Source organism: Colius striatus, chromosome 7 (genome assembly GCF_028858725.1).
Source record: "Colius striatus isolate bColStr4 chromosome 7, bColStr4.1.hap1, whole genome shotgun sequence".
Taxonomy (NCBI): Eukaryota; Metazoa; Chordata; class Aves; order Coliiformes; family Coliidae; genus Colius; species Colius striatus.
In genome coordinates, this window is record NC_084765.1 from 1,409,363 (window position 1) to 1,432,744 (window position 23,382).

General features: G+C 67.1%; 4 protein-coding genes and 2 non-coding genes across 8 annotated transcripts; 3 read left to right on the forward strand and 3 right to left on the reverse strand.

The window, feature by feature from the left end:
• Positions 1-58: 58 nt before the first annotated feature.
• Positions 59-131, reverse strand: TRNAK-UUU (transfer RNA lysine (anticodon UUU)). The gene has a single exon. It is a non-coding gene; the product is annotated as a tRNA-Lys (tRNA).
• A 334-nt stretch (positions 132-465) lies between these two features.
• On the forward strand, positions 466-538 carry TRNAV-UAC (transfer RNA valine (anticodon UAC)). Its single transcript has one exon. It is a non-coding gene; the product is annotated as a tRNA-Val (tRNA).
• A 1,365-nt stretch (positions 539-1,903) lies between these two features.
• CABP4 (calcium binding protein 4) lies at positions 1,904-5,856 on the reverse strand. The gene is made up of 6 exons (XM_061999931.1): positions 5,638-5,856; positions 4,658-4,688; positions 3,415-3,558; positions 3,196-3,305; positions 2,041-2,188; positions 1,904-1,950 (listed from the first exon to the last, which is right to left on the reverse strand). The coding sequence occupies exons 1-6, from the start codon at positions 5,854-5,856 to the stop codon at positions 1,922-1,924; spliced, it is 681 nt and encodes a 226-aa protein (XP_061855915.1). The 3' UTR covers positions 1,904-1,921.
• Positions 5,857-7,286: 1,430 nt separating this feature from the next.
• CORO1B (coronin 1B) lies at positions 7,287-16,445 on the forward strand. Of its 3 annotated transcripts, XM_061999928.1 has the most exons (11): positions 7,287-7,353; positions 9,877-10,079; positions 11,666-11,788; positions 11,866-11,995; positions 12,087-12,268; positions 13,148-13,267; positions 13,342-13,446; positions 13,535-13,680; positions 13,765-13,822; positions 14,517-14,834; positions 15,427-16,445. In XM_061999928.1, exons 2-11 carry the CDS (start codon positions 9,879-9,881, stop codon positions 15,550-15,552), a joined length of 1,509 nt encoding a protein of 502 aa, XP_061855912.1. In that variant the 5' UTR covers positions 7,287-7,353; positions 9,877-9,878; the 3' UTR covers positions 15,553-16,445. The 3 variants fall into 3 exon arrangements, with proteins under 3 accessions (XP_061855912.1, XP_061855914.1, XP_061855913.1); XM_061999930.1 differs by lacking the exons at positions 7,287-7,353; positions 9,877-10,079 and adding an exon at positions 10,785-10,795; XM_061999929.1 differs by lacking the exons at positions 7,287-7,353; positions 9,877-10,079 and adding an exon at positions 11,170-11,178.
• A 500-nt stretch (positions 16,446-16,945) lies between these two features.
• PTPRCAP (protein tyrosine phosphatase receptor type C associated protein) lies at positions 16,946-18,478 on the forward strand. Its single transcript, XM_062000401.1, has 2 exons — positions 16,946-16,978; positions 17,797-18,478. The coding sequence occupies exons 1-2, from the start codon at positions 16,976-16,978 to the stop codon at positions 18,316-18,318; spliced, it is 525 nt and encodes a 174-aa protein (XP_061856385.1). The 5' UTR covers positions 16,946-16,975; the 3' UTR covers positions 18,319-18,478.
• A 403-nt stretch (positions 18,479-18,881) lies between these two features.
• Positions 18,882-23,317, reverse strand: RPS6KB2 (ribosomal protein S6 kinase B2). Its single transcript, XM_062000400.1, is given in 17 exon segments — positions 18,882-18,977; positions 18,979-19,035; positions 19,037-19,073; positions 19,242-19,354; positions 19,457-19,564; positions 19,669-19,746; positions 19,832-19,894; positions 19,973-20,080; positions 20,240-20,330; positions 20,443-20,533; positions 20,616-20,716; positions 20,818-20,875; positions 20,986-21,133; positions 21,219-21,287; positions 21,387-21,507; positions 21,613-21,647; positions 23,131-23,317. Coding segments are annotated over 17 exon segments (1,431 nt in total). The 5' UTR covers positions 23,203-23,317; the 3' UTR covers positions 18,882-18,896.
• Between the last annotated feature and the right edge of the window lie 65 nt (positions 23,318-23,382).

Consider the following 23,382-nt stretch of genomic DNA (forward strand, 5'->3'; position numbering starts at 1 on the left):
TCCCCACCATGTGATGGGGATGGCAGAACCCACCCACCCCACCCCCCAAAAAGCGAAGCGCCCGAGCAGGGACTTGAACCCTGGACCCTCAGATTAAAAGTCTGATGCTCTACCGACTGAGCTACCCGGGCTCCTGCGGCGGGGGGGCCGGGAGGGGGGGCACACGCTCCCCAGCCTTCCTCATCATCCTCCTCTTCCTCCTCCTCCCGTGTCCCCCCCCATCCACACGCGGGTCTATCCTGGGGGGGGGGTCCCCGTGTGTGTATCCTCCTCCCCCCCACCTCCCCCCCCCGCGCCCCTTCCCAGCGACATCGGGGACCCCCCCCGCGGGTGAGACGGAGAGACCCCCGCACACGGGTGAGGGGGGTACGGGGGGTTCCCCTCGGTGTGCCCGGTGCCCCCCCCGGCCTGGGCGGCTGCTCGCTGCGGGGGGGGCAGGGGGTCGGTCGCGGGGATCCCCCCGCCGGCTCCATGGTGTAGCGGTGATCACGTCTGCTTTACACGCAGAAGGTCCTGGGTTCGAGCCCCAGTGGAGCCAGTTCGAGGGAGGGGTCTTTTTGGGGGGAGGGAGGGGAAGGGGAGGAGAATTGGGGGACACATGGTCCGGGCGCTTCGTTTTGGCAGGGAAGGGGTTGGGGACGGGACCCAGAGCGGGGGGACATGGACGGGGGAGACGGTGGCACGGCGGGGACATGGTGACACTGGGGGTGATATTGTGACGTCGGGGGGACATGGGGTGACACGGGAGTGACTTGGGGTGACAATGAGAGACATGGGGACACGGGGACACGGGAAGGATATAGGGGGACACGGGAGGGACTTGGGGTGACAGAGAGACACATGGGGACATGGGGGGAAAAGGGGGGACACGGGAGGGACTTGGGGCGACAATGAGAGACACATGTGAATGGGGAGGGAACACGGGGGGACATGGGGGGACACGGGAGGGACTTAGGGTGACAATGAGAGACACACAGGGACATGGGGGGACATGGGGGGACACGGGAGGGACTTGGGGTGACAATGAGAGACACACAGGGACATGGGGTGACACGGGAGGGACTTGGGGTGACAATGAGAGACACATAGGGACACGGGAGGGACACGAGGGGACACGGGAGGGACTTGGGGTGACAATGAGAGACATGGGGACACGGGAAGGACACGGGGGGACATGGGGAGACACGGGAGGGACTTGGGGTGACAATGAGAGACATGGGGACATGGGAAGGACACAGGGGGACATGGGGAGACACGGGAGGGACTTGGGGTGACAATGAGAGATACGTGGGGACACGGGAGGGACACGGGAGGGACTTGGGGTGACAATGAGAGACATGGGGACACGGGGACACGGGGGGACATGGGGGGACACGGGAGGGACTTGGGGTGACAATGAGAGACACGTGGGGACACGGGGGACACAGGAGGGGTGACAATGAGAGAGACACATGGGGACACAGGAGGGACTTGGGGTGACAATGAGAGACATGGAGACACGGGGACACGGGAAGGACACGGGGGGACATGGGAGGGACTTGGGGTGACAATGAGAGACATGGGGACACAGGGGGACACGGGAAGGACACGGGAGGGACTTGGGGTGACAATGAGAGACACGTGGGGACAAGGGGGGGGACACAGTGCCACGGGGGGGACACAGTGCCACGGTGATGCTGACCGGCCGTGTCGCGACAGTCGCAGGATCACTCAGTGGGAAAAGCCGTTAAAGCTCAGCTCCAGCTCTGACCAAAGAGCTTTATTGGGTACCCCAGAACCCGCCCCCTGTCCTGTCCTGCCGCCACCCCCGGGTGGGGGCTTCTGGGGTCGGGGGTCCCGTGTGTGCCCCGTGTCCGGCTGCGGGCTCTGAGGGTGGCACAGCCCGAGCAGCTCAGCTCGGCCGGGGCGGCTCAGCGCGGTGTCACCGCGACGACAACATCATCACGAACTCTGCGGGGCGAGGGAGGAGCGTGTGTGAGAGCAGCCAGAGCCCAGCCCCGGCCACGCGCGATGATGGGGATGGTGGGGACGGTCCCTCACCATCGAAGTCCACGTGCCCATCCCCGTTGAGGTCCACGTCCTGCAGGATCTCATCCACCTCCTGTGCCTTCAGCTGCTCCCCCAGCAGCGCAGCGATGGCCTCTCGCATCTCCCCGCTGCTGATCTCCCCGTCCCCGTTCACGTCGAACTGCCACGGCCACAGCGTGGGGGTCAACAACCCCCCTCCCCCCGGCCCCCCCACCCAGCCTCCAGGGCCATCAGCACCCCCTGGTCATGGCCATGGTCACCACGTGGGTTTCTGGTGGTCCCTGCCCCCACCCCCCAAAGCCTGGGGTCTCCTCCATGGTCATTGTCCCCTCCATGGTCATTGTCCCCTCCACCCTCTTTCCAAGTTGCCATCCCCTCCATGCTCGTGGCTGTGGTCTCTCTGTGGCTGTAGCCCCCTGTGCCTATGGTCCCTCTGGCTGTTGTCCCCCTGCTGTGGTCCCCTGTGGTCATGGCTTTGGTCTCCCATGCCCATGGTGTCCAGTGGCCATTGTCCCTGTGGCCATGATCCCCCCATGACTGTGGTCCCTCCATGGCCATTGTCTCCCCATGGACATGATCCCCATGGCCACAAGCCCCTCCATGGCCATGACCCCCCACTATGGCCATGATCCCCCATGCCCATGGTGTCCAGTGGCCATTGTCCCCATGGCCATTGTCTCCCCATGGCCACAAGCCCCTCCATGGCCATGACCCCCCACTATTGCCATGATCCCTCATGGCCACGGTGTCCAGTGGCCATTGTCCCTGTGGCCATGACCCCACCATGACTATGGTCTCTCCATGGCCATTGTCTCTCCATGGCCATTGTCTTCCCATGGCTACAAGCCCCTCCATGGCCATGACCCCCCACTATTGCCATGATCCCTCATGGCCATGGTGTCCAGTGGCCATTGTCCCCGTGGCCATTGTCCCCATGGCCATTGTCTCCCCATGGCCACAAGCCCCTCCATGGCCATGACCCCCCATTATGGCCATGGTCCCCCATGCCCACGGTGTCCTGTGGCCATGATCCCCCCACAGCCACAGTCCACATGGCCATAGCACCCCCCTCCATGGCCACAGTCTCTCGTGGCCATGACCCCTGATGGCTGTGGTCCCCTGTGGCAGTGGCTCCCCGTGGCTGTGGCCTTGTGGCAGTGGCCATACCTCCCTGAAGGCGATCTTCAGCTCCCTCACTCCCACCATATGAGCTGTCTCCTCCCTCAGCTTCGGCCCCATCATCTGCACAAAGTCCTCGAAGTCCACGCGGCCGCCCACTGCAGAGGGACACACACACACAGAGATACACACACAGGGCCAAGCTGAGCCCCCCAGCACCCTCCCCCAGCCCCTCCCCAGCCCCACAGGTGCCCAGCCCAGGCTCACTCCTCATCTTGATGTGCTGGGAGATCTCGATGAGCTCCATCTCGGTGGGCATGTAGCCCAGCGTGCGCATGCAGGCGCCCAGGTCCTTGTAGCTGATGTACCCGTCCTGGTCCGTGTCAAACTCCTTGAAGGCGTCCAGCAGCTCTGTGGGCACAGGTGGGTACATGTGGGGCACCCCAGCAGCTCCCTCCCTGGGTGTAGGGCTGTGGCTCGTGACCCCATGGCACTGAGCCTCGTGGCAGAGCTCTCCATGGCAGTGTGGCCTCAAGGCAGAGCCCTCCATGGCAGTGTGTCCCCATGACAGTGTGTCCCTGTGGCACATGTCCCCATGGCACATCTCTCCATGGCAGTGTGTCCCCATGACAGTGTGTCCCCAAGGCACATCTCTCCATGGCACATCTCTCCATGGCACTGTGTTCCCATGGCACATCTCTCCATGGCACTGTGTCTCCATGACAGTGTGTCCCCATGGCACATGTCCCCATGGAACAACTCTCCATGGCAGTGTGTCCCCATGACAGTGTGTCCCCATGGCACATCTCTCCATGGCAGTGTGTCCCCATGACAGTGTGTCCCCAAGGCACATCTCTCCATGGCACATCTCTCCATGGCACTGTGTTCCCATGGCACATCTCTCCATGACAGTTTGTCCCCATGGCACATGTCCCCATGGCACATCTCTCCATGACAGTGTATCCCCATGACAGTGTGTCCCCATGGCACTGTGCCCCATAGCACTGTGCCCCATGGCAGAGCCCTCCATGGCACTATGTCCCCATGGTACACCTCCCCATGACAATGTGTCCCCATAGCAGATCCTGTCATAGCATGTGTCCCCATGCCACTACACCCCATGGCAGAGTTCTCCATGGCACTATGCCCCATGGCACATCTCTCCATGACAGTTTGTCCCCATGGCACATGACCCCATGGCACATCTCTCCATGACCATATGTCCCCATAGCAGAGCTCTCCATGGCACTATGTCCCCATGGCACTGTGCCCCATGACAGAGCCCCCCATGGCACATCTCTCCATGACCATGTGTCCCCATAACCCCATGGCATATCTCTCCATGGCAGTGTGTCCCCATGGCACATGTCCCCATGCCACTGCACCCCACAGCAGAGCCCTCCATGACCATGTGTCCCCATGGCCCTATGCCCCAGGGCAGCCCCCTCCACGAGGCCATGCCCCCCGTGCCCCCCGTGCCCCCCGTGCCCCCTGTGCCCCCCACACTCACCGTCCAGCTCCTCTGGCGACAGCTCCCGCTCCTGGGCCGGGCACACAGGGGGTGGGAGCAGAATCAGCCCAGGCTCAGCACCCCCCCCCACCTCCCCCAGCACAGCACCGTGTCACCTTCGTTAAGCATGGGCCAAAATTAACCCAGGCAGGAGGGATTAGAGGGATTGGAGGCAAAGCCCTGCCCTGCCCCGTGCCCACCCTGCCCTGCCCCTGGCACGTGCCCCCTGCCCACCCTGCCCTGCCTCCTGTCCCACCTCCCAGCACCAACCCCAGCCCAGCACCCCTGGGGTGTGCCCCCCATCCCCACAGCCCTGGGGTGCCCCCAGCACCATCTCCAGTGCCCCCATGTCCTCTCCATCCCCAGTGTCCCAGTGTGTCCCTGACCCTGTCACCAATGCCCTGTGTCCCCCCCCACCCCCAGGATCCCAGAGTGTCCCCAACTTTGTCACAGTGTCTGTGTCCCCTCCATCCCCAGAGTTCTGGAGCATCCCTGATTCCTGTCCCTGTGTCACCTCCACTCCCAGGACACTGGATCCCAACCCCATTCCCAAGGTCCCCATGTCCCCAGAGTCCCCAACCATGTCCCTCTGCCCCCTCCATCCCCAGTGTCCCCAACCTCATCCTTCTGTCCCCTCCATCCCCAGTGTCCCCAACCTCATCCTTCTGTCCCCTCCATCCCCAGTGTCCCCAACCTTGTCCCTCTGCCCCCTCCATCCCCAGAGTGTCCCCTGCTTCATTCCTCTGTCCCCTCCATCCCCAGTGTCCCCAACCTCATCCCTCTGTCCCCTCCATCCCCAGAGTGTCCCCTGCTTCATCCCTCTGTCCCCTCCATCTCCAGTGTCCCCAACCTCATCCCTCTGTCCCCTCCATCCCCAGGCTCCTGGAGCATCCCCAGCCCCATCCCCGTGCCCCCTCATCACCCCGTGCCCCCTCCCTCACCCCGTGCCCCCTGTCCCGTGCCCCCTGGGCTGTGCCCACCTTCCCAAAGACGCTGTTGAGGAAGGGTGAGTAGCTCTTGGTGGCAGCAGCAGCGTGGGGGTCCCTGGGACCCTTCTTGCTGTTCTTCTGCCCGTGGCTCTTGGTGGCCGGAGGCCCAACGTCGTCGGGGGCTTTGGGGGCTTTGTCCCCCCCCTCCCCCACTTTGCCAGGGCTCTCAGTGTCTTTGGGGGTCCCCTTGTCCCCCCGGGAGCGTGGCATGGGGCAGGCAGCAGCGGGACCCCGCGCCAGCCGAGCCCTGCCAGGAGCCTGAGGAAATCCTCTTATGGGCCTCAGGAGCCCCCCCAACCCACCCCCATCACCCCCCCCCGTGGGCTTCCCGGGCCAGGCCAAAGCCAATTAGTGCTGATTAGCAGCAGGAAACGGCCACAGGGCACCCTCTGTGGCCTCAGGCAGGGGCAGAGCCACACGGGTCCCCAGGGCATGTCACAGAGACACTCTGAGTACCCCATAGCCCCAGCAGCAGCCCATGGACCCACTGGTGACGCCCCATGGCCCCAGCAGCAGCCCATGGACCCACTGGTGACACCCCATGTCCCCACTGGTGACACCCCATGGCCCCACTGGTGACATCCCATGGCCCCAGCACCAGCCCATGGACCCACTGGTGACACCCCATGTCCCCAGCACCAGCCCATGGCCCCACTGGTGACACCCCATGGCCCCAGCACCAGCCCACAGACCCATTGGTGTCATCCCATGGCCCCACTGGTGACATCCCATGTCCTCAGCAGCAGCCCATGGCCCCACTGGTGATACCCCATGGCCCCACGGGTGACACCCCATGGCCTCAGCACCAGCCCATGGCCCCACTGGTGACACCCCATGATCACCATCCATGTCCCCAGCACCAGCCCACAGACCCACTGGTGACAGCTCATGGCACCAGCAGCAGCCCATGGCCCCACTGGTGCCACCCCGTGGGCACCACTCACGTCCCCAGCGCTAAGCCACAGCCCTAACGCTCCCACCCCACGGCCACCACCCCAGGGCCACCCTCTCCGTCCCCACTGGTGCCACCCCGTGGCCAGCACCCGCGTCCCCAAGCACCAACCCCCCATCCCCGGTGCCCCCGCTCCCACCCGTGTCCCCATCCCAGCCCCAGCGCGGGGTCCCATCCCCGCACGATGGGCACGGGGTGGCACAGCCCGGGGTGGGGGGAGACGACGACACCCCGAAATGAGTGTGTGTGTGTGTGCGGGGAGGGGTGACACGCGTGGGGGCGACACGCGTGGGGGGGACACGGGAGGGCTGGCACCTTGCAGCCCCCTTCACCCTCCGCTGCTCCACTTCGCCCCGCGCCGATGCCACCGTCCCCGCCGCCCCACGCGGGACATCCCGCATCCCCTCCCCCGCGGGACATCCCGCACCCCCTCCCCACGCGGGGCATCCCGCAGCCCCTCCCCCGCGGGACATCCCGCACCCCCTCCCCACGCGGGGCATCCCGCACCCCCTCCCCACGCGGGGCACCCCGCATCCCCTCCCCACGCGTGCGCGCCGCGGCGGCCGCTCCCCCCGGGGATGGGTGTTGTGGGGGGGTGCGGGTGGGTGCGGGGTGTGCGGGGGGGGGTCCCGCGTGGCGCGTGCGCGGGGCGGGGCGCTGCCGGTCACTTCCTGCCCCGCCCCGTCCCGCCGCTGCCCCGCGCGCGCCGCCGCCCGCTCCCGACGGGACCCCCCCGGCCGCCGGCCGCGCCGCCGGTGAGTGCGCGGGGACGGGACCCCCCGCTCCCCATCCCTCACCTCACCCCATCCCCGCACCGCGCCCCGCGCCATGCGGCAGCCCCGGGGGGAACCGACCCGCACCCGCAGCCGTCCGGTCCCCGACCGACCCCATCCCTGTCCCTGACCCCCCCCCGCCCCGTCCTGCTCCTTCCCGGGGGTGTCCCTTGTCCCCTGGCCCAGCGGGAACGTCCCTATCCCCATCCCCTGCCCCAGCAGGGCCACTCATCCCTCTCCCTGTCCCCATCCCTGTCCCCATCCTCGTCCCTATCCCTTTCCTCCTTCCCAATGGGGCCACCCCATCCCTGTCCTTGTCCCCATCCCTGTCCCCCTTCCCAAGGGGGCCTTCCCACCCCTGTCCCCATCCCTGTCCTCCTTCCCATTGGGGCCACCCCATCCCTGTGCTCCTTGTCCCCATCCCTGTGCTCCTTGTCCCCATTCCTGTTCCCGTTCCCAAGGGATCCCCCTCACCCCTGTCCCCACCCCTGTCCCCATCCCCAGGGGCCCCCCTCACCCTTGTCCCCACCTCTGCGCCAGCAGGGCCACTCATGTTCCTCTCCTCATCCCTGTCCCCATCCCCTTACCCCGTGCAGCCCAGCCCCCATCCCCTGCCCCAGCAGGGCCACTCATATCCCTCTCCCTGTCCTCATCCTTGTCCCCATCCCTGTCCTCCTTCCCAGTAGGGCCACCCCATCCCTGTGCTCCTTGTCCCCATCCCTGTTCCCCTTCCCAAGGGGTCCCCCTCACCCCTGTCCCCATCCCCTGCTCCAGCAGGGCCACTCATGTCCCTCTCCCCATCCCCATCCTTGTCCCCATCCTCATCCCTATCCCTGTCCTCCTTCCCAATGGGGCCACCCCATCCCTGTGCTCCTTGTCCCCATCCTTATGCTCCTTGTCCCCATCCCTGTCCCCCTTCCCAAGGGGGCCCCCTCACCCCTGTCCCCATCCCCTTCCCCAGCAGGGCCACTCATATCCCCATCCCTGTCCCCATCCCTGTCCTCCTTCCCAATGGGGCCACCCCATCCCTGTGCTCCTTGTCCCCATCCCTGTGCTCCTTGTCCCCATCCCTGTCCCCATCCCCAGGGGTCCCCCTCACCCCTGTCCCCATCCCCTGCCCCAGCAGGGCCACTCATATCTCTCTCCCTGTCCCCATCCTTGTCCCTATCCCTGTCCTCCTTCCCAATGGGGCCATCCCATCCTTGTGCTCCTTGTCCCCATCCCTGTTCCCCTTCCCAAGGGGTCCCCCTCACCCCTGTCCCCATCCCCTGCTCCAGCAGGGCCACTCATGTCCCTCTCCCCATCCCTGTCCTCATCCTCATCCCCTTACCCAGTGCAGCCCAGCCCCCATCCCCTGCCCCAGCAGGGCCACTCATATCCCTCTCCCTGTCCCCATCCCTGTCCCCATCCCAAGGGGTCCCTCTCACCCCTGTCCCCATCCTCGTCCCCATCCCTATCCTCCTTCCCAGTGGGGCCACCCCATCCTTGTGCTCCTTGTCCCCATCCCTGTGCTCCTTGTCCCCATCCCTGTCCCCTTCCCAAGGGAGCCCCCTCACCCCTGTCCCCACCTCTGCCCCAGCAGGGCCACTCATGTCCCTCTCCCCATCCCCATCCTTGTCCCCATCCTCATCCCTATCCCTGTCCTCCTTCCCAATGGGGCCACCCCATCCCTGTGCTCCTTGTCCCCATCCTTATGCTCCTTGTCCCCATCCCTGTCCCCCTTCCCAAGGGGGCCCCCTCACCCCTGTCCCCATCACCTTCCCCAGCAGGGCCACTCATATCCCCATCCCTGTCCCCATCCCTGTCCTCCTTCCCAATGGGGCCACCCCATCCTTGTGCTCCTTGTCCCCATCCCTGTCCCCATCCCTATCCCCCATCCCCAGGGGTCCCCCTCACCCCTGTCCCATCCCCTGCTCCAGCAGGGCCACTCATATCCCTCTCCCTGTCCCCATCCCTGTCCCCATCCCCAGGGGTCCCCCTCACCCCTGTCCCCATCCCCTTTCCCAGCAGGGCCACTCATGTCCCCATCCTCATCCCCATCCCTGTCCCATCCTCATCCCCTTACCCCGTGCAGCCCATCCCCATCCCGTGCCCCAGCAGGGCCACTCATATCCCTCTCCCTGTCCCCATCCTTGTCCCCATCCTTGTCCCCATCCTCGTCCCCATCCCTGTCCTCCTTCCCAATGGGGCCACCCCATCCTTGTGCTCCTCGTCCCCATCCCCGTCCCATCCTCATCCCCTTACCCCGTGCAGCCCACCCCCATCCCGTGCCCCAGCAGGGCCACCCCCGTACCCCGCCACGCAGGGGGACACCCCTTTCCCCTCTCCCCATCCGCGGTGAGCCCGGTCCCGCGGGGGGCCGCCGTCCCGTCCCGTCCCGCGGCCGGCGGGGGAGGGGTTCCCGTACCGACCGTTTCCCCGGGGCGGGCCGTCGCCGCCGAGCCCGCCCCCTCCGTCCGTGCCCGTCGCCGGCCGCTGAGCGCCGCCCGGGCTTTGGGCCCCCAGCCATGTCGTTTCGGAAGGTGGTTCGGCAGAGCAAGTTCCGGCACGTGTTCGGGCAGGCGCTGCGCACCGAGCAGTGCTACGACGACATCCGCGTGTCCCGCGTCACCTGGGACAGCACCTTCTGCGCCATCAACCCCGCCTTCCTCGCCGTCATCGTGGAGGCCAGCGGAGGGGGGGCTTTCCTCGTCCTCCCCCTGCACAAGGTGGGGGGGAAGGGGATGAGGGTTTGTGCTGATGGGTGAGCTCCCCCTGCACAAAGAGGGGAGGGGATAAGGGGATGTTGATGGATGTCCTCCCCCTGCACAAGGTGGGGAGGGGGAGAAAGGGGGAGGGTTTGTGCTGATGGTGAGCTCCCCCTGCACAAGGTGAGGAGGGGAAAGGGGGGGTAAAGGGAGAGGGTTTGTGCTGATGGGTGAGCTCCCCCTGCACAAGGAGGGGAGGGGGATAATGGGGTGCTGATGGGTGAGCTCTCCCTGTATAAAGTGGGGAGGGGGGATAAGGGGATGGGGGTGTTGATGGGTGAGCTCCCCCTGCACAAGGTGGGGAGGGGGGATAATGGGGTGCTGATGGGTGGGCTCCCCCTGTATAAAGTGGGGAGGGGAAAGGTGGGGTAAAGAGAGAGGGTTTCTGCTGATGGGTGAGCTCCCCCTGCACAAGGAGGGGGATAAAGAAGTGCTGATGGGTGAGCTCCCCCTGTATAAAGTGGGGAGGGGGGATAAGGGGATGGGGGTGTTGATGGGTGAGCTCCCCCTGTATAAAGTGGGGAGGGAGATAAGGGATGGGGATGCTGATGGGTGAGCTCCCCCTGCACAAGAAGGGGAGGGGATAATGGGGTGCTGATGGGTGAGCTCCCCCTGTATAAAGTGGGGAGGGGGATAAGGGGATGGGGGTGTTGATGGATGTCCTCCCCCTGCACAAGGTGGGGAGGGGGGGAAAGGGGGAGGGTTTGTGCTGATGGTGAGCTCCCCCTGCACAAGGTGAGGAGGGGGGATAAGGGAATGGGGTGCTGATGGGTGACCTCCCCCTGCACAAGAAGGGGAGGGGGATAATGGGGTGCTGATGGGTAAGCTCCCCCTGTATAAAGTGGGGAGGGGGATAAGGGGATGGGGGTTTTGATGGGTGAGCTCCCCCTGTATAAAGTGGGGAGGGGGGGTAAGGGGATGGGGGTGTTGATGGGTGAGCTCCCCCTGCACAAGGAGGGGAGGGGATAAGGGGATGCTGATGGGTGAGCTCCCCATGTATAAAGTGGGGAGGGGGGATAAGGGGATGAGGGTGTTGATGGGTGAGCTCCCCCTGCACAAGGTGGGGAGGGGGGATAATGGGGTGCTGATGGGTGAGCTCCCCCTTGCTCAAGGTGGGGAGAGGAGGGGAGATAAAAGGATGGGGGGAGAGTCTGTGTTGATGGGTGGCCTCCTCCTGCACAAGATGGGGTGGGGGGATAATGGGGTGTGGGATGCTGATGGGTGATCTCCCCCTGCACAAGGGGATGGGGGTGCTGATGGGTGACCTCCTCCTGCACAAGGTGGGGTGGGGGAATGATGGTATGGGGATGCTGATGGGTGATCTCCCACTGCACAAGGTGGGGAGAAGAGGGGGGATAAAGGGATGGGGGGAGGGTTTGTGTTGGTGGGTGAGCTCCCTTTGCTCAAGGAGGGGAGGGGAAGGGGGATAAGGGGATGCTGATGGGTGAGCTCCCCCTGCACAAGGAGGGGAGGGGGATAATGGGATGGGGGTGCTGATGGGTGACCTCCCTGCCCTCTCTCCTCCACACTGTGCCACCCCCCCTCAGACTGGGCGCATCGACAAGTCGTACCCCACGGTGTGTGGGCACACGGGCCCCGTCCTGGACATCGACTGGTGCCCCCACAACGACCACGTCATCGCCAGCGGCTCCGAGGACTGCAGCGTCATGGTGAGGGGCGGGGGCGAGGCGGGGGGGGCACGGGGACGGTGCTCAGCCCTCTGCCACCGCTGCCCTGTGCCCCTCAGGTGTGGCAGATCCCCGAGCAGGGGCTGAGCCAGCCGCTGACGGAGCCGGTGGTCGTGCTGGAGGGACACTCCAAACGCGTGGGCATCGTCTCGTGGCACCCCACCGCCCGCAACGTCCTGCTCAGCGCGGGTGAGGGGCGGCCCCTTGGCACTTTGGAGGTGGGGGGGGTGGGTTGGCACCTGAGGTGACCCCCCCCAATCCCCTCTCTGCCTTTCCTCAGGGTGTGACAACGTGGTGCTGATCTGGAACGTGGGCACGGCGGAGGAGCTGTACCGGCTGGACGGGCTGCACCCCGACCTCATCTACAGCGTCAGCTGGAGCCGCGACGGGGCCCTGTTCTGCACCGCCTGCAAGGACAAGAGCGTGCGGGTCATCGACCCCCGCCGTGGCACCGTGGTGGCTGTGAGTGTCCCCTCCCCCAGGGAGCTGGCACCCACCCCCAGCACCATCCTGCTCGAGGTGCTTGGTGGGAGAACCTCCTGCACCCAGCCGTGCCCCTGCACCCTGCGGCTCCCCGTTGTCCCACGTCACTTGGGTGCCTCCGTCCCCTGAGCTCCACACTGCCCCATGTCCCTTGGGTGCCTCTGTCCCCTTTTACTTGGGTGCCTCCATCCCCTGAGCTCCACACTGCCCCATGTCCCTTGGGTGCCTCTGTCCCATGTCACTTGGGTGCCTCCATTCCCTGAGCTCCACACTGCCCCATGTCCCTTGGGTGCCTCTGTCCCATGTCACTTGGGTGCCTCCATTCCCTGAGCTCCACACTGCCCCATGTCACTTGGGTGCCTCCGCCCCATGTCGCTTGGGTGCCTCCATCCCCTGAGCTCCACACTGTCCCATGTGTGCCTCTGTCACAAGTCACTTGGATGCCTCTGTCCCATGGGTGCCTCTGTCCCATGGGTGCCTGTGTCCCATGTCCCATGGGTGCCCCTTTCCTCTGCTCTCCGCTGTCTCCTGGGTACTCCCATCCCCTGGAGCTCCTCACCACCCCATGTCCTTTGGGTGCCTCTGTCCCATGTCTTGTGGGTGCCACTGTTCGATGTCCCATGGGTGACCCCAGCCCCTGGACCTCTGTCCCACGTCCCTTGGGTGCCTCTGTCCCATGTCCCATGGGTGACCCCAGCCCCTGGAGCTGCCCACTGTCCCCTTGAGCTCCCTGCCAGCCCTTGGGTGCCTCTGTCCCATGTCCCGTGGATACCCCCGTCCCTCAGAGCTCCCCACTTGTCCCCTGGGTGCCCCTGTCCCTCCCTGGGTGCTACAGCCCCCTGTGCCCCCTCTCCCCAGGAGAAGGAGCGGGCACATGAGGGGGCCAGGCCCATGAGAGCCATCTTCCTGGCCGACGGCAAGATCTTCACCACCGGCTTCAGCCGCATGAGCGAGAGGCAGCTGGCACTGTGGGACACGGTGAGGGGCACCCCAGGGGTGCCAGGGGAGCCTTTGTGGGGTACCCCACGGGGCTGACACGCTGCCCTATGCAGGACAACCTGGAGGAGCCCATGGGGCTGCAGGAGCTGGACTCCAGCAACGGGGCTCTGCTCCCCTTCTACGACCCCGACACCAACGTGGTCTATGTCTGTGGCAAGGTACGGCCCCGGGGTGGTGGCAGTGCCCCTGGGGACCCCCTCACTGTGCCCAGGGGACCCCCTCACCCCACCAACACCGTGTCCTCAGGGAGACTCAAGCATCAGGTACTTTGAGATCACGGAGGAGCCGCCCTACATCCATTTCCTCAACACCTTCACCAGCAAAGAGCCCCAGCGGGGCATGGGCTGGATGCCCAAGCGTGGGCTGGATGTCAGCAAGTGTGAGATTGCCAGGTGGGCACCGGGTGGGCACAGTGGGGGTGATCCCCGTGTCCCCACCCCGCTCCATCACCCCCTTTTCCTCCTCCCCTGGGGCAGGTTTTACAAGCTGCACGAGCGCAAGTGTGAGCCCATCATCATGACAGTGCCAAGGAAGGTCAGCGGGCAAGGGGGGGTGAGGGGCATGGGAGTACCCCCCCTGGGGGCATGGCAATGGGAGGGGGTGTCCCCAGTCAGGCTGGGGGTGGGTGTCCCTTTAGGGGGGTCCCATCCAGGTTGTGCAGGGTGCCTGGGTGGGGGATGCTCAGTCAGGCTGGGTGGGGAGGGGTCCCTGGGGGAGCAGTGCCTGAGTGGGGATCCTTGTGGGGGGTCCCTAGGCAGGGCATGGGGGCTGAGAGGGTCTCTAGTCAGAGTGGGAGGGATCCCCGTGGGGGACTGTCTGAGGTCCAGAAGCAGATGCAGTGTGTGAGTGGGGTTCCCTGTGGGGGTTATGGGGTCTGTGGGCATAGTGTGTGCATGAGAGTCCCTGGTGGGGCTGGGGGGGGGAGGGTCTCTAGGCAGACACAGTGCATAGGTGGGGGTCCCTTGGGGATGTTATGGGGTCTGTGGGCAGACACAGTGCATGGGTGGGGGTCCCTTGGGGGGGTTATGGGGTCTATGGGCAAACACAGTGCTTGGATGGGGGTCCCTTGGGGGGGTCATGGGGTCTGTGGGCAGACACAGTGCATGGGTGGGGGTCCCTGTGGGGATTACCGGGGTGCCTGGGCAGCACACGCTGCCTGTGTGGGTGGGGACTCCCCTCCCCGAGGCTCTCCCTCCACCTCCTCTGACGGCGGCGGCGGGGGGCGCAGTCGGACCTGTTCCAGGACGACCTGTACCCCGACACGGCGGGGCCCGAGGCGGCGCTGGAGGCGGAGGAGTGGGTGGCGGGGCGCACGGCGGGGCCGGTGCTGCTCTCGCTGCGCACCGCCTACGTGCCCCCCAAGCAGCGGGAGCTGCGCCTCAACCGCCGCAGCCTCCTGCACGACGGGCGCGCCCCCTCCGCCGCCGCCGCCGCCCCCTCACCCGCCCCAGCCGCCGCCGCAGCCCCCAGCACGCCGCCCAGCACGCCGCCCCCGACCCGCCTCAGCGCTCCCCCGGCCCTGGGAACCGGCACCGCGGGGCACACGGTAGGGACGGGACGGGGGCGTGGGAATTGGGGCTGGAGGGGGGGTGTCCCGGACGGGGGCGGGGCCACGCGAGTGGGTGTGGCATCAGTGGGCGGGGCCATGGGGTGGGCGGTGTCTGGATGGGCGGCAGCGATTGGCTGTTGCTGGGTGGGCGGGGCGATGTGAGTGGGTGTGGGTTTGTGGGCGGGGCCAGGCGCGGTGATTGATGCTTTGTGGGGGCATTGAAGTCTATTGGGTGGGCGTGGCCTCGGTGGGCGGGGCCATGTGGTGGGCGGTGTCTGGATGGGCGGCAGCGATTGGCTGTCGCTCGGTGGGCGGGGCGATGTGAGTGGGTGTGGGTTTGTGGGCGGGGCCAGGCGCGGTGATTGATGCTTTATGGGGCCATTGAAGTCTATAGGGTGGGCGTGGCCTCGGTGGGCGTGACCATGGGGTGGGCGACAGCGATTGGCTGTTGCTGGGTGGGCGGGGCGACGTGAGTGGGTGTGGGTTTGTGGGCGGGGCCAGGCGCGGTGATTGATGCGTTGTGGGGCCATTGGAGTCTATTGTGTGGGCGTGGCCTCGGGGGGCGGGGCGTGACGGGGCGTGTCCGCAGGGGGCGGGGCGCCTGGACGAGGTGCTGCAGGAGGTGTCGGCGCTGCGGGCGCTGGTGGCCGAGCAGGGGCTGCGCATCACCCGCCTGGAGGAGCAGCTCAGCCGCCTGGAGAACGGGCACGTCTAGGGACACACCCCTCCTGTAACTCCCACCGGGACCATCCCCCCACTTCCCCCGGGGTCTGTCCTTTTCCCCCCTCTCTGGTGGGTCTTTCCCCCTTTCAGAGGGCTGGCGGCTCCTCTGGCAGCTCCCCCCGTGCCCCCCCATTGCCTTACTGGGTGCTGCCTCCCCCAGCTGGGGACCATCTCACTCTGTAAATCGTGGACCATCCCCTTCCTAAACTGTGGGCCATGTCTCCCCCAAATTATGGACCATCTCCTCCAAATCACGGGTTCTCCCCCCCCAAATCATGGACTATGCCCCCCCCCAAAATCACAGGCCAAAGTTTCTTCCCCCCCCCCCCAAGTCATGGACCATCCTCACCCCAAATCATGAACTATGTACTCCCTCAAGTCATGGAACTTCCCCTCCCCCAAATAATGGACCATCTCACCCCACAAATCGCGGGCCATCTACCCCCCAAATAATGGACTGTCACCCCCAAATGACAGACTATGTACCCCCTAAATCACAGGTCAAGGTCCCCCCCCAGTCATGGACCATCTGCCCCCAAATCATGGACCAATGGCCCCCCAAATCATGGACCATTCCCCCCCAAATCATGGACCAATTGCCCCCAAAATCATGGGCCAGTTACCCCCCCAAATCATAGACCACTCTCCCTCTTGCCCCATCCTCAGGCCAGGGCCTACTCCCAGGATCAAACACTACCCCCTGCACCCCCCTTCCCTGGGTGGGGTGGAGGCTTTCCCCCCCTTTTGTGTTGGGCAGGGCATGATCTGCCCCCTCTAAGCTGTGGAATATTGTCCCCCCTATATTTTGGGGGCTTCCTCCCCCTTCCCATTGCCCCCCCCCCCCCATACAGTGCAGGGTCAGAAACTATATTTTCATTCCAAATAAAGGACTTTATAAGAAAAGGGCTGAGTGGGGCTGGGGGGGTTGTGGCTGAGGGGGGTCGCTCAGGAGGTGACAGGAAGCTCTAAGGGCTTCGGGCAAGGATGGAGGGGGGCAGGAAGGTGCAGAGGTCACAAGCATGAAAAGGGAGATGTGGGGGGGTGGCTTGGACCCCAGGGTGTCCCCTCCCTCCCCAAAGAGTGCTGTGGGTAGGGCACCCATCACCCTATGATGAGGGGTCGTCACAAAGAGGTGGGGGGGGTGGGGTCGGTGGTCCCAGGATGAACGTGGGGGGACAGGCGGGGGGGTGTCGAGTCAGAACAGAGTCCCCACAGGTGACAGCCCGACCTCCGAGTTTCCGGGGCCCTGGGTGCATTTTGGGTAGGCGGGGGGCGGGGGGGGCAGCCCAGACAGCATCTCGCCTCTCCCCCCGCCCCCCCCCCCGCGCTGATACATCCGCAGGAAGCGCCGGGGGGGCCCCTCCAGCGCCTCTGGCGCCCGCAGCATCGCGACCTGCGACCAGCAGCACCCGCCGATGGTGAGCACCCCGAAAATGGGCGGGGGAGGGGGTCTGGGAGCTGGAGGAGCCGAGGGTGGGGGAGCATCCCCATGACTGGGAGTGTGCTGGGCTGGGGCAGGACTTTCTGCAGCCTGTTTCCCCTGGAGAGGTTGCTGTGCCTCATTCAAATTTGGCTCCGTCTGACCCCAGCTGCTGCTGCTGAGGGGGGGGAAGGGAGAGGGGAGCAGTGTAGGGGGGTCACTGGGGCAAACCCCCCTCCCACAGTGAGGCTGGGGTGTGGGGGGCAGTGGGATCTGGTGATGCTGGAGCTCGGGGGAAGGTTTTGGGGAGGGAATGAAGGCAGCGTGGTGAGGCTGGGGGGGACGGGTTGGGGTGGTGAAGGGCAGGTTGGGGAGGCTGTGGGCCTCATCAGAGGGGCGTGGGGGGCACGGTGAGGCTCAGGGCGGAGGCTGTGGGTGCAGGGCTGGGGGTCCCATATCCGTAGGGGTGGTCCCGGGGTGCTGTGGGGCTGCAGCACTGTGGGAAAGGAGCGAGGTGCCGCCGTGGGGCTGAGCGCAGCCCGGGCCCGTGCAGGCGCAGCGCGGGGGCGGCGGGAGCCGGCTGCTCCCCCCGCAGCTCCCCCCGCAGCAGCCCCCGCAGGTGCCGCGGCAGCCGCCGCCCGCGGTTTCCCGTCACGGGGCCGCCCCGTGCCCGCGGCCCCCGGCCTGGCACGCACCCCCCCGCGCCGCGCTGCCCTTCGGCCCGGCCCTGCCCCGCAGTTCCCAGAAGGGGTGGGTGCCCCGGGGCCGGGCCGGCTGCCGGGCGCACGCCGCTGACCCCGCTGCCCTCGCCCGCAGGCTGCGGCGCGCCGGTGCCCGCCGGTGCCGGTGCTGCTGGCGTTGGCCGGGCTGGCGGCGGCGGGGGAGGCGTCGGGCAGCGGCGGCGACGGCGCCGTGGGGGCTTTGCTGGGGGTCCTGCTGTGCCTGGCCGTGGGTTTGGCGGTGGCCTGGCACCACCTGTGCCGGCTCTCGGCCGGCCGCTACCACCCCCGGGCCATGGGCCGCCGGGCGCTGGCGCTGCTGCGGGGCCGGTGGCAGCGGCTGCGGGGACGGGGCGGCCCCGACGTGCCGGCGGCGCACGGGGAGGTGACGGCGGCGGCTCCCCGGGATGAGGAGGAAGAGCTGATGCCCTGGAGCCAGGACCGGCGGCCGGAGGAGCGGGAGGAGGAGCAGGAGGAGGAGGCTGAAACGGCCCCGGAGACCCCCCCGTGCGAGGGGCCGGGGGCGGGGGGCAGCGCCGAGGCCCTTCTGAGCGAGCTGCACGCCTTCTCGGGGACGGCGGCGTGGGGGGACCCGCGGCCACACGTCACCGCCCTCTGACGTCACATCGCAATGGCGTGACCGCATCGTGACGTCACGCACCCGGTTCAGACCCACCGCTGCCCCCCCTTCCCCAAAACCACCCTCCCGCCCCCTTTCCCCCCGGGCTCGAGGCACCGACCCCGGGCTCCTGAGCACCCCAATAAAGGAGCGATGCCGACGGGCCCGGGTGGGGGCGTGGCTTATGCAAATGAGGGATGAAAGGGGGCGTGGTTTTGACCCTTCCCCCCCCCCCCAATTTCAATCACAGGACCACCGCGACCTCCACAAGTCCTTTATTAGCCACAGGGCCACCACCGCTGTCCCGCCCCCAGGGAGGAGGGAGGGGTCCATACCCCGCGGGGGGAGTCCCGACCACCCCACTGGGGTATCCCCCCCCTCCCACCCCCCCCCCCGAATGCGTCTCGTCCCGGCAGCAGCACGGATTGGAATTGGGGGGGGAGGGGGGTGTCGTGCTCATGGCAGCCCAGAGCACAAGCAGCATGGCAGGGTCCCCCCATCTCCTCTCCGTCCCAAACTCCCCCCCACCCCATGGGGGGGGCCACCGGTAGGCAGTGTCCTCCCCCCCACCCCCACTCCTACCTGGGCACCCTCCCCCGGCCCCCTTTCTGCTTCTTAGCACCCACGGAGGTCTTGATGGGGAGGGGGGCCGTGCCCTCAGCGGTGGGGGGGGGGCGGCAAGGTGCCCCCCAGCTCCATCGGCTCGCTGCCCCCCCCCCGCCTTGAACGGCTCGAAGGGCGAGAACTTCACAGGGCTGCGGGGGGGTTTGAGGAGACATGGGGGAGGGCGGTGAGGACGGCAACCAAGCTCCCTCCCATCCTCCCTGTGCGCTGTTCCCTCCTCCCCCTCCCCATCCCGCGGTGCCCACCCCGCTGCCCCCTCCCCATTCTGCGCCCCTCCCCCTCGGGCTGGGGGCCGGTACCTGACGGGGGTGCGGGGGCTGCTGTTGAGGCGGCGGGGGGAGCGCACCTTGGGCTGGAAGGAGAACCCCTCCTTGATGCTCTCCAGCACCGAGGGGGCCACGTAGGTGAAGCCCTGTGAGGTGTGGAGAGGGGGGTTGTCGGGGGGGTGGTGCCAGGGGTGCTGGGTGGATCCCACCCTCCCCAACGCCCCCCTCCCCTCCCCTCCCCTCCATACCAGGAAAGCCTGGTTGGCACTTTCGCTGATGGCGGCATCGTCGGGGCTGTCGACTGGCGTCTGGCGGGTGAAGCGGGTGTCGAACTGGCTCACGTCCTCCTCCGACTGCTGCAGGGGTGGGGGGCTGCTCCCATGGGTGTCCCCGATATTCACCCAGCCCCCCCCAACCCCCACCCTGCTCCATTTCCCCCCCCTCCCCTCCACTCCCCTACCAGGCAGGGTTTGAAGGGGGGGTCCAGCCTGCGGGCCAGCAGGTCCTCCCAGTTGATGTGGCGGAAGAAAGGCTGTTTCTGTGGGGTGGGGGGGGTTGGGGGGTGTCAGGCAGGAGGAGATGAGGGGTGGGGGGGTTCACCTGGCACCCACCCCTCTGCCCACCTGCACGTCGGCTGCATCGCCCGGGCCCCCCCCAACCCGCTGGTTGGGGTTTCTCTTGAGGAACTGGAAGAGAAAGGGGGATGGAGGAGGGTATGGGGGGTGTTTTGGGGCTGGGGGGGACTCTGGGAGGGGGGAGGTTACCTTCTTGAGCAGGTCCCTGGCATCAGGTGTCAGGTAGGGTGGCAGCACCAGTTTGCCCTTGAGGATCTTATCGATGGTCTTCTTGCGGTTCTCAGCGGTGAAGGGCGGCTGCGAGAGGCAGCGGGTGGCGAGGAAAGGGCATCACCTCGCTGGGAACCCCCCACTTCTTCCCACCCAGCACCCATCCCCTTGGGACCCCCACACCCCACACCCTCCCCCCATCACCTCCTTCCCCGGGGGAGGAAAGAGCAGGAGTGGGGGACTTGCCGATCCTGTGAGCATGTCGTACATCAGCGCTCCCAGGCTCCACCAGTCCACCGCCCGGTTGTGCCCGCTCCGCACCAGGATCTCGGGGGCCCTTTTGAGGAGGGGGAAGGGAGGGGGTGGGGGGAGAGATGCCCTGAGTTGGGAGGGGTCCCCTCCCCATCCTTTTTGCCAGCCTTTCCCCTCTCCAGCTGCCCCCGCCTCACATGTACTCGATGGTGCCGCAGAAGGTGTGAGTGACGGCCCCGTCGTGGATCGACTCTTTGCACAGCCCAAAATCTGTCAGCTTGATGTGACCTGGGTGGGGGTGAGTGAGGGGGGTCAGAGTCATCCCTGAGGATCCCCTCAAGCCCCCCAAATCCCCCCCCTCCGAGCCCACCTTGGCTGTTGAGCATGATGTTCTCTGGCTTGAGGTCCCGGTAGATGATGCCGTGGGAGTGCAGGTGGCCCAGCGCCAGCGTGATCTCGCTCAGGTAGAAACTGGGAGGTGGGGGAACAACATCGAGGGGGGCTGTAAGAAGTTTTGGGGTGTCCTCTCCCCTCCCCACTCCCTGCTCCCCCCACCCCAACCCCATCCCTACCAGGCAGTGTCCTCCAGGAAGATTCCCTCCCGCTCCAGCTGCATGAAGAGCTCGCCACCTGCAGAAAGAGCCCAAGCGGGACCCCCTTAACCATCCCAAGCCCTCCCTGACCCCCCTCCCCGACCCTCTGACACCCCCTCCCCAGACCCCCTGACCCCCCTCCCATACCACTGAGGCACTCCAGGATGAGGTAGAGTTTGCCACCCGTCTGGAAGGCGTAGATGAGGTCCACAATGAAGGGGTGTTTGACAGCCTCCAGGATGTTCCTCTCGGCCCGGGTGTGTGCCGTGTCTTTGGCGTTACAGGCGATCTTGGCCTGGAAGGGGGGGGCAGGTGAGGGGTTGTGGGGGGTCCCCAGAGTGTGGGGGGGTCGTCTCAGGGTGAAATCGGGGCTGAGCTACCTTCTTCAGGACCTTCATGGCAAAGATCTTCCCCGTGTTGGTGCCCTGCACTTTGCGGACTTGGAACACCTGAAGGACACAGGTGGGGAGGGGGGTTGAGGACGCCGTGGGGCAGCAAGTGGGGGGCCCCCTCCACCAGCCCCCCACTCTGTGTGCTGTGCCCCCCACCTTGCCGTAGCCACCCTTGCCCAGGACACGGAGCAGCTCGAAGCAGTGGGGCCCGATGTGCTCGGGGCCGTTGTTGACGCTGCTCTCCGAGATCTCGATCTCCTCATAGTGCCCCACCGGCCTGAGGGGAGAGGGGGGGAGAGGGGACAGACCCCCTGTGCCCCCCCCGCGACCTCCCCCTCACCTGCCCTTCCTCCACCCCCACCTCACTTGCCCCCTCACTTACTCCAAGCCGTTGCCCCGGGGCTCCAGCTCCATCTCCTGTGGGAGGGAACCAACCCACCGTCAGTGCTGGGCAGGGGGCTCATGGCAGGGAGGGGACTGTGCTGGGAGGGACCCAGGGCAGGAGGTGCCCACGCCAGAAGGGACCATTGCAGGAGGGTGACTGTGGCAGGAGGGTCCCCATGGCACGAGGGTACCCATGGCATGAGGGACCCAGGACAGGAGAGACCCTGGGCAGGAGCGTGCCCAGGGCATGAAGGACCCATGGCAGGAGAGCAACTGTGGCAGGAGGGTGCCCAGGGCAAGGGAGACCCAGGGCAGGAGCAGACCCATGGCAGGAGGGTGCCCGTGGCAGGAGGGACCCAGGGCAGGAGGGTCCCCAGGGCATGAGGGACCCAGGGCAGGAGAGACCCAGGGCAGGAGCATGCCCAGGTCATGAAGGACCCATGGCAGGAGAGACCCTGGGCAGGAGAGACCCAGGGCAGGAAGGTCCCCAGGGCAGGAGAGACCCAGGGCAGGAGGGTCCCCAGGGCAGGAGGGCAACTGTGGCAGGAGGGTGCCCATGGCAGGGGAGCCCCATGGCAGGAGAGACCCAGGGCAGGAAGGTCCCCAGGGCAGGAGAGACCCAGGGCAGGAGGGCAACTGTGGCAGGAGGGTGCCCAGGGTAGGGGAGACCCAGGGCAGGAGGGTCCCCAGGGCAGGAGGGTGCCCATGGCAGGAGGGCAACTGTGGCAGGAGGGTGCCCATGGCAGGGGAGCCCCATGGCAGGAGAGACCCGGGGCAGGAGAGACCCAGGGCAGGAAGGTCCCCAGGGCAGGAGAGACCCTGGGCAGGAGGGCAACTGTGGCAGGAGAGTGCCCAGGATAGGGGAGACCCAGGGCAGGAGGGTCCCCAGGGCAGGAGGGTCCCCAGGGCAGGAGGGTGCCCATGGCAGGAGGGCAACTGTGGCAGGAGGGTGCCCATGGCAGGGGAGCCGCATGGCAGGAGCGGCCAGGGCAGGGTGCCCGCGGCGGGCAGGGCAGGGGCGGTGGGCAGCGCGGGGTGAGGTGCCCCGTACCCGGCCCGGCCGGATGTTTTCGGGATGAGGCCGGGCCCTGCCCAGGGGAACCTCCCGCCCTGCGCTGGCCCCGCTCTCGCCTGTCCCCGGTCCCCGCCGTGCCCCGTCCCCACGGCCACCCGCGCTGCGCGCGGGCCCCGCCACCGGCACAGCCGCCAGGTCCCCGTCCCCGTCCCCGCTCCCTCGGTCGCCCCGTCCGTCCGTCCGTCCGTCCGTCCGTCCGCCCGCAGCAGCGAGCGGGCCCCGGCACGTCCCCGCGCTGTCGCCGCTGTCCCCGTCCTCGCCGGCTCCCGCTGCCATCTCCCCGCTCCCGCCTCCATCCGCCCCGCCGTCCGTGCCCCGGTCGCTCCGTCCCCATCCCCCGGTGGCGGTGTGCCCCGGATCCCCTCCGCAGCCGCTCCCGGCGTGCGTGTCCCCCCCGCCCCCCGCCATCCCCGCGCCTTCCCCGCCCCTCTCTCGGCTCACGGCGCCCAGCTCGGGCTCGTCCCCGTCGCTGCCCTCCTCGGTCTCCAGGTCGATGTCGAACACCCCCGCCATGACGGCTCCGTACCGGGACCCCCCCCACGCGCCGCCCCGCCCCCGGCCCGCCCCCGCGCGTCACCGGGGATCCCCGCCGCGGGACACGCCGGGACTTGCAGTCCCATCGCCGTGGGGACACACACACCCCCCCCGCCACACGCACGCACGGGGGGTCCCGGGGGGCGCGGACAGACACGG

Bases quoted from the DNA above. Each gene is read 5' to 3' on its own strand.
- CABP4 (XM_061999931.1), bottom strand. From the start codon at position 5,856: ATGCCACGCTCCCGGGGGGACAAGGGGACCCCCAAAGACACTGAGAGC. The intron at 4,689-5,637 runs GTGGGCACAGCC...TGCCCGGCCCAG, and splicing joins TCAACAGCGTCTTTGGGAAG to GAGCGGGAGCTGTCGCCAGA. The intron at 2,189-3,195 runs GTATGGCCACTG...TGGCCGTGGCAG, and splicing joins TGAAGATCGCCTTCAGGGAG to TTCGACGTGAACGGGGACGG.
- CORO1B (XM_061999928.1), top strand. From the start codon at position 9,879: ATGTCGTTTCGGAAGGTGGTTCGGCAGAGCAAGTTCCGGCACGTGTTC. The intron at 13,447-13,534 runs GTACGGCCCCGG...CCGTGTCCTCAG, and splicing joins TGGTCTATGTCTGTGGCAAG to GGAGACTCAAGCATCAGGTA. The intron at 13,823-14,516 runs GTCAGCGGGCAA...CGGGGGGCGCAG, and splicing joins TCATGACAGTGCCAAGGAAG to TCGGACCTGTTCCAGGACGA.